This window comes from Varanus komodoensis, unplaced genomic scaffold (genome assembly GCF_004798865.1).
Source record: "Varanus komodoensis strain SLA01 unplaced genomic scaffold, ASM479886v1 scaffold53, whole genome shotgun sequence".
In the NCBI taxonomy this organism is placed as follows: Eukaryota; Metazoa; Chordata; class Lepidosauria; order Squamata; family Varanidae; genus Varanus; species Varanus komodoensis.
Window position 1 is genome coordinate 5,320,722 of NW_025336126.1, and position 8,865 is coordinate 5,329,586.

At 47.4% G+C, this 8,865-nt stretch overlaps 1 protein-coding gene across 1 annotated transcript; it reads left to right on the forward strand.

Annotated features, from left to right (window-relative positions):
* Window positions 1-394: 394 nt before the first annotated feature.
* CABP5 (calcium binding protein 5) lies at window positions 395-8,865 on the forward strand. Its single transcript, XM_044448022.1, has 6 exons — window positions 395-457; window positions 1,703-1,733; window positions 2,275-2,418; window positions 5,202-5,311; window positions 7,073-7,220; window positions 8,840-8,865. The coding sequence occupies exons 1-6, from the start codon at window positions 395-397 to the stop codon at window positions 8,863-8,865; spliced, it is 522 nt and encodes a 173-aa protein (XP_044303957.1).

An 8,865-nucleotide genomic window follows, 5' to 3' on the forward strand; every position in this document is an offset into this window, starting at 1 on the left:
TCTCCCTTCCAGCTCACTAATCAGCAGGTGCAACAGACATCGGCAGCTTCACCGTTTGCCACCTCCATTCGCCCCCAGACCAGCCCTCCAGACCCTGTCGCTTCCTGTGTCCATGCTGAGCATTCTGGAGTTCTGCTTGCCATCCGTTATCATGTGGCAGATGTTAATCTGGGGAGGAGTGGCGGGATTTATTCAGCAGATGTCACAGCCAGAACAGAAGAGAGCAAAAAAGCTTGGGTGATGGTGGAGGAGGAGAGGCGGAAAGGAGCGGATGTGAACAGAGGGATAATCCCCTTTCCCCTTCTCTAAATCGCCCTCAGCGTAAGACATTCTCTTCTTGTCCTAAAGGGGACAGGAGTAATCAGGAACGCTGGAGTGGACATTGCAGAGCGCCATGCAGAATACCCTGGGACCGGCTTGCATCTTTCTGCGCAAGGGCATTGCTGAGAAGCATGGGGTATGTGCTCTCCTGGGGCTGGCAAGAAGGGTCTAGTCCTATAATGCAGCAGATCCAGAGAGGCGGGCTCCCATTTCCCCTTCAATGGAGGAATCTTCCAAAGAGGAACATGGGGGGATGAACCAGTCCAGGATAGCAGCTTCAGCTCTTGGAAAGCATTCTGGTGCTCAGGTTTTGGTAGAGCATCTTGGTGGGCCAGGCTTCAAGAGGAGGAAGGTGGATTAGGGTGAGAGGCAAGAAGGGGACCAGAACTCCTGGATGTCTTCAGGAAAAAAGTCAAGAAGATTAGATAGGATATACTGTTGTTTTCTAGAAAATTGAGGGTGGTTTGAAAGAATGAGCCCTGCTCATACTGGGTGCTCCAATTCTCACTTTTGCTTTTGGTAAATTGTTTTTCCTCCCATTATTTCCAAAATTGAGCCAAATCTTTTAGCCAGATGTGAGAGTGGAATGAGAGAAACCGCTGAGTGAGCCACAGGAAGCTGCATCTTGCTCACAGCTGTTCTTTATCTCTCCAGTCAAAGATTGGATCCAGGGACACCCGAATGCTAGCTTAGTACTAGGAATAGATCCCCATTCCTTTGGGTCTCTGTTAGGAGTAGGCAAGACTGTCTCCCTGAACTTTCTCCTTCAAATTCCCTTCCTAAAGCATACACCATCCATCCCAGACTGTCCTAGATGTCGGCAGCATGTTTGTTATCCTCGGGATTCATCAGCTGCGTCCAGTTGATGGACTCACCCTCTCTTGTACTCGCTTGAAGAATGCTGTCCCACGAGTCAGAAATCATGATGGAATTGTCTTAGCGTGGTTGTCTCCAGTACTTGGTGGCTACCCTGTTGCTCCTTCGTGGGCTCTTTGATTGTGTCACTGAGTTCCATGGACCTTGGAGGTTCTCCCCCTCCCCTCCAGCTCACTGTGAGCATGGATCTGTCATTCTGGGCAGAGTTCCAACTCTTTGCTGGATCCCATTTGCCCTTCTCTGTGCCTCTAAATATTGATCTATTAACAGCTACAACATTACCGTGCTCTGACAGTTCGGAGCAATGATTTTGACTGGTCTGCGGGACAGAGAAGGCTTTGTTTCAGACTCGAGGTGGTGAGCTGGGAGGAAAAAGGATTAGGAGTTAAAACTTCTGGATCCTTCATTTCTCCAGCTCTGTGGGTCAGGGTTCTGGGAGAGGGACTTCTGAGGTTTCTTTGCCTGTGCATGCATTGCAATGAATGGCTTTACTTCTCTTTTAAAGGAGCGGGAACTGGGTGCAGATGAGATTGAAGGTAAGCAGGAACAAATGCATGAGTTCATGATTCTGAGTGATGATTTTTCTGGGAAATTTTGAGGTTCTTCAGAAGCCCACGAGGGGATTCTTGATCGAAAAGCTAGCAATGGACTAACTTCCAATGAAGACAGTTCTTCCTGTCCCTACCAATCTTTCCCTGAAATGCAAAGATGTAGGGGACTATTGGCCACAGGCTGGGTTCGTAAGGGGTGGCAGTGAGGCCTTAGAACAGCCTTCTGCAACCTGCTATCATCCAGATGCGTTGGAGTCCCAGCAAAACTAGCTGGGGATAATTGGAATTCATAGTCCAGGTTGGGGAAAGCTGTCTTCAAATGTACTTGAAAATCCTTTGCAATGCACAGGAGTTCTCTAGAGGATACCCAAGGGTCCCTTGGTAGACTAGTTGACATAGAAAGTATTCCCTGAAGTAGGATAATGAAATAATTAACCTAGAGCTTTAAAACAGGCAAAGACAAGCAAGGGCTCGTGGTATCCTCAGTGCATTATGTAATTACATTATTGTTATTTTGCAAAACCAGAGCTCCGAGAGGCCTTTGAGGAGTTTGACAAGGACAAAGATGGTTATATCAGCTGCAAAGACTTGGGCAACCTCATGAGGACGATGGGGTACATGCCAACGGAGATGGAGCTCATAGAGCTGTCTCAGCAGATCAACATGAATCGTAAGTGCCCCAGATCTGAGACATGGGGAAGGGCGGGGCAGGGGAATACCTAGCTCAGGTGCAGGGAGCCACTGACCTTCCAAATGTTGTTGGACTTCAACCCTCACGGCCCAGCGACCTGTAGAGGTCCATACGTTCCCTGCTTAGGTAAACTATGGGGCAAACCTATTTTCTTTCTCTGCAAAGTGTTGGATCTAGCCTAAAGGGCAAGCCCTGACAGACTCTGGGTCCAGCATTGTGGAGCGGTTGGAGTGCCAGACTGAGAGTTGGGAGATCTGGGTTCCAATTCCCACTTGGTCATGAAGGTCATGGAGCCGGTCCCTGACTTTGGATCAGTCATGGGCTTTCTTTCAGCCAAATGCACCTCCCAGGGTTGTGGTGTGGATAAAAAGGAAGGTGGGGCAACTTGCATGCATCCTTGGACTCTTTGGAGGGGGTAAAACAGCAGAATATAAATGTAATAAACAAATGCTCCTGCCCCTGACTTGTTTGCCATCTGAAAGACAAAAGTGAGTTATAAGGGGAGTGACAGGTAGCAATAAGAGCTGGTGCAGTACAATAGTTTTACTGACCAGGTGACTCAAGAGCAGTCATTCTCTCTCAGAAAAACCAACATCATCATCATCATCATCATCATCATCATCATCATCATCATCATTATTATTATTATTATTATTATTATAGCATTTCTATGCCGCCCCTTGCCGAAACCTCGGGGCGGCTTACAACATGATATAATACATTGAAATACAATAGTACATAATAAATTACCATTAAATATAAAAATACAAAGAATACATTGATTTACAAAAATAAAATTAAAATTATCAGTATAAAAAAAAAATATAGGAGGAGAAAGAGAAGGAAGAAGAAGTTGCCCTGGCCATCTGGTCTTACATCTGCCCTGCGCTTCATGTTCACATTTTATTAATATGCAAAACCAGCCATGTTTTATGTGTGTGGGCTGATAATTATCCAGATTGTGAAGGTGCAGGGAGGAGGTTAACCCCTTTCTTCCCAGCTGCAATCTCCCCCTCCTCCAATAAGTTGCTATTTGCATTTTGGAAGGAATGCTCTACCTGGCATGTATGAGAGCTTTCCTCTGAAAATGTAAATACTGCAGGAAGGGCGCTTTGGTTAAGACCACAGTAGGACAGGAAATGACTGATTTTTCCACCAACCCTCAACTTCGCTGCTTCCCTACCCAACCCCAACCCCAATCCCAACCCTCAACCCACGTATTATGAGCGCACAAACACCCGGCAGCTTGGTGTACTTTAATCAAACTTGCACATTAACAGTGAGGACGGACTTAATATCACCTCAAGTTTGTTCCAGACAGGAAGTGGCTGATGGAAGGTGACCTGGCATGTAAGACTTACCTGAAGGTAACCTGAAGGAGCGCTTACATCCATATTTGCCCAGTCGCCCCCTGAGATCGGCGGGAGAGGCCCTTCTCCGGGAGCCCTCCGTGAGAGAAATTAGGAGGGTGGCTACTCGGAGAAGGGCTTTCTCAGCGGTGGCGCCTAAGTTATGGAATGCGCTCCCCAGAGAGGTCCGCCTGGCGCCGTCATTATTTGTTTTTCGGCGCCAGGCTAAGACCTTTTTATTTAAGCAACATTTTAAATGCTAAATACAATTGAATTTTATCTGGCCAGGGCGGCTTATTTTATAATGTGTGTTTTAATTAAGATTATTTTATATGGATATTTTAACTTATTGTTTTATCTATGTTGTAAGCCGCCCCGAGGCTTCGGCGAATGGGGCGGCATAAAAATGTTTTAATAAATAAATAAAAATAAAAAGACCACAAAGTAAAAGTAGGACCCCAGCAGAGGAGGGTTAAATTATACCTCCTCTCTTACTTTGATGCTGATCGTTATCAATTCATGCCCCCTACCCTACCCACCTGCCCTGCCTTTTAAAAAGTGTGTGTCGAAGGTGACGTTGGCTTTGATACCACGGACTAGTTTGCCCCTCAGTCTAACTTCCCTCACAAGGTTGTTGTGAGGATAAAAGCGTGAAGGGGTATGCAAGTGTTTCTGGAAAAGGAAGAGCGGACTTAAAATGTACAAGCACAGGAATAAAGACAGGTCTATCTTGCATGTTCCTCCTGCCATTGGACGCAAGGCCTCTGCTGCAGCAGGATGGGCTGTCCCAGGTGATCTGTCGACCAGGTCTTGCTCTTCTGTAGCTTCTTCTGGTCGCTTCAGGTGATGATGGGGATTGTCACCCCTCTCGAGTCCCCATTCCTCATCTAGGAACCGCAGGGAGAAGCCCAGATGTCTGGATAATCTCGCTGGATGTCTGGAAGACTTTTTTTAAGCTCTGGAATGTTCTCCAAAGGTAAGCTGGGTTGGTACCCACCTGGCTACCTTTTCAGCACCAAACTGAGTCTGTCCTATTCTTTCAGGTTGATATCCCAGTTTATCCTGCATTGGCACATTCATTGCATGATGATGCTATTTTGAATTGTAAAACACCTAGAGACACTTTTCAATGAGGTATTTTAATCTATGTAATATGCTAAGCCACTGTGGCGTAATGGTGAGAGGACTGGACTCTCTCTGGGTTCTAGACCCCACTTGGCCATGAAGCCAACTGGGCGATTTTGGGCCAGTCACAGGCTCTCCGCCCAACCTACCTCACAGGGTTGTTGTTGTTGTGGGGATAAGACTGAGAGCAGGTGAGGGCTGTCTTGGGTTCCTTGCAATAGGAAGAATGGTGTAGCATATAATGGAATGCAATCATCATCATCATCATCCCCTCTCCTCTAACTGTAGTTGGGGGACGTGTGGATTTCGAGGACTTTGTGGAAATGATGACCCCAAAGCTGCTGGCAGAGACTGCAGGCATGATTGGACTTCAGGAGATGAGGGATGCTTTCAAGGAGGTAAGGTGGGTTGGGACCTTGGAGTCCATTCTCCCAGCCTCATTTTTCTTGCATGTATCCCCTTCCACACACCCCAGAAAATCCAGCTGATCTCATTCCCCAATTTCTCCAACCAGAAAATACTTAGCAATCTTCAAAGCAGGGCTGGCTCCGGGTTTAAGGAGACCATGGGCAAAGTGCCCTCTTTAGGACTCCCTCTTATGGCATAAATTTGCCCCCCCCCCGAACTTACTTGGAAACAGGGGAGGAAACAGCACTGCTGAGAGGGTGCTTGGTGGTTGCCATTTTGATTTCCCATAGTGCTCTGGGGTGCGCCACGTAGCTGTCTGGAGGCATTGTGGGAAATCAAAATAAAAATTTACAGAGCCAGATGCTTAGCAAGGAGGACCTGGCTGGAGGCGATGCTGGTGTGCCCTGCTAGGAAACTGGGAACCCTGGCAGCAATCCTGGCCCTGGTGCTGGGCCTACCTAGGCTGCCTTTTTCAACCCAGCTTGACTTAAAGCTCAAACCAAAGACTCAATATATTGGCACAACAGGGGAGTATAAAGCCAGTAGACCTTTCCTACTGTTATTGCCTGTCCCCTGGCATTCGGTGGCATACACCCCTTGGCATGGGCAGCCAATAAGACCCTTTCCCTTCTTGCCACCTACCAAAACTTCCTTGGAGCAGTTCCTCAGATTATGAAAGTTGTGTGTACAGGTGGGCTCATGCCATTAACGGCACTCCCTCAAGTATGTCATGGAGCCATGTGAAGTTTTATAGGTCAGAACCACCACCTTGGATCAGACTTGGAAACAAAGAGGCAGACAGGGCAAATGGGCCAGAACTTCTGTTATGTGTTTGGACCTTCTTGTCCCTGTTATTAATCTAGCTAGTGCATTTTGACAGGGCTGCAAATTCCTTCACCAGCAGTCCTATGTTGATCACACTGCAATGATCTAAGCTGGAGGTTGCCAGAGTCGAGAGAGCTGAATCCAGGTTACCTCCATCCAGGCAAAGGTGTAGCTGAGCCACCAACCAAAACGAGTAGAAGGCACTCCATGCCACCCAAGCTGCTTTAGCCTCAAATAACAGGGATGGATCCCAAAAAACCCCAGATGGTTTTTAGAGGAATGACAGCCCCATCCAGAACATGTTAAACGTCTTCCACCTGGTGTGAAGAGCCGCCCTTTAACAATCCCTACCTTGTCTTATATATGCTTCTAAAGCCCTTCTGAATCTTGGCTTCTAGGGAGAAGTGGCTTCAGCCATTTTGACCAACAGATCATCAGTGGTGCCCTCCTAGTCCCACTTCACCCCTCGAAATGCCAAAATATGGCATACACCCATGGCCACAAGAACGTATAATGCACTTTCCTGTACTGCTGTGCTGTGTAATTAGTCTTGTAATGAATTCACTGTGTGCTATCACCTGAAAGGCAACCTGCTCTCCCCACTCTGCTCTTTGTCCTGCTGAAAAAACATAAACCCATACACAGCACCCTAAAATGCCAAGATCTCTCTGGAAGAAGCAGCTTGTACTTCCTGGAAACCATGTTATTGTAAATTGCACCAAAGATTCCTTTTCCTGGGAGGCTTCAGCAGGGAAGGAAGCATCAGGGATCAGAAGGGGCCCATCATCTGGCTCTAAATCCTGACTAGCGCCCAACCTAAACTAATGCGGATGTTAGCCACACTTCTCACTTAATCCCCTGCCTTGCCGCTGGTCCAAAACAGGACTCTGAGCACCTTTCAAAATTACCCTGGCCTTTCGTTCCAGTTTGACACAAATGGAGATGGAGAGATCACTTTGGATGAGTTGTATCAAGCCATGCAGCGGCTGATGGGGGAACGCCTGACCCCCAGAGAGATTGCCGATGTGGTGAAGGAAGCAGATGTCAACGGAGATGGGACTGTGGATTTTGAGGGTGAGAAGAGATTGGGGAATATAGGATCGATGGCCAGAGATCATAGGTTTAGGGGATATGGGGTGAGGGGTTAAACCGTTCAAGATCTAGGGAGACAGAATTTGGGAGGATAGAGTGAAAAGATATAGGCTTAAATGGGTTTGGATAATAGGGTTAAAGTGTTATTAGACTGCTCCAGTTACATGATGATTGTAGCTCAGGGCTAGAAGAATTTTTTGCTCCACCCATGAGAGCTCGTTGAGGATTTAAAGGTAAGTCATGGCATTTGTACCTTTCAGAATTTTAAAAAGCAGTTTTCTAAATAAGAATGTATATCTCTTAGGAGACAGTGTGCACAAGAACGTGTGGACAAATGGGGAAAAACATACAAAATAGCATTGTGTTGCAGAAAAATGCTTGCAAGAGAGGTGTGCTAAAATGTACACATTAGGGGAAATGTACACAAAAATGTATAAACATTTTTGCACAGACTTAAAAAACAAAAGTAGCAAGTTGATGCCTTCCCTAAAGATGCCTCCCCTTTCTCTCATCACAGCTATTTATTTATCTATTGTTCTGGCTGGAACAATAGCTTAGGCTCAGAAGAACGGGAGTTAATCTTTGTCCCAGTAGAGGCTCAGAGTTCTCACTCTGATACTGGAGTTGTTGAGAACAGAGGTTCCAGGTGGCGAACTACCCCAGTGGGGCCAGTCTGAGACAGCAAGTGTCAAAGCACTTCAAGGACCAACACTGAGCCCCCTCGCAGTCCTGATTGTGGGAAAGAAGCCAATAGAGAACAGGCTGGGGAGGGTTCCCTGGCAGTTTGGGATGCTTGGTTGTGCAGGTGCACTCGCCGGCTGGGGCAATTAGAAACTTGATCGAAGGAGCGGCAGCAAGCGCCGTCCAGAGTGCACCTCCCTCCAGAACTGGCCTCGAAGGGTTCATAAGCAAAGTTTGGGGTGACGTCAGTCAGAGCGAGAGAGCAACTTTCTACCTTGAGTGTATTTTCGGGCTGGTGAATATTTTGCAGCTGTATGGAATAAGGACTCTTTTAGCAACTGCTGGAGTGATTGGCTTTATTGGCTGGCTCAGGACACTCTGGCGTGTTGCAGGCTGTGGGACAAACAGGCCACCGTGTGATTTTCTACCCAGTGTGGCTTTGGGGGGGGGGGGATCATACAAGCCCACCTGGAGAGTGTCCCAAGTCGCTCAGCAAACATCAAGGCTAAGTGGAGACTTGAAAACTGGCTTCCATGGTGGAATAGTAATGTGTCGGACCTCAGTAATGGCTTTAACTCTCCCTTCCAACTCTAGATGGCACCGCCTTGTAAAATACATTAAAAACATAGGAAGTTGTCTCACGGCTTGTCAGACATCTGGTCCATCTAGTCTGGTGTTGGACACCGACAGGTTCTTCTCATGAAAACGGGACCCTGCGCAAACGAAGCACGTGTTCTAACAACAGGGCAGGAAGGGGCAGAGTTCAGTCGTGTCCAGTCAGCACTGCGGGGTTTTGGGTTTCTCTCTCTGAGAGGGGACGAGGCAATAGTCCTCAGCCCCAAAGTCCTACCCTGATGGTGCCGTTGCTTCTCCGTTCTAGTCCAAACATGCTGACGCACTTTGCAATGTTTCCCTTGCAGAGTTTGTGAGGATGATGTCCCGCTGA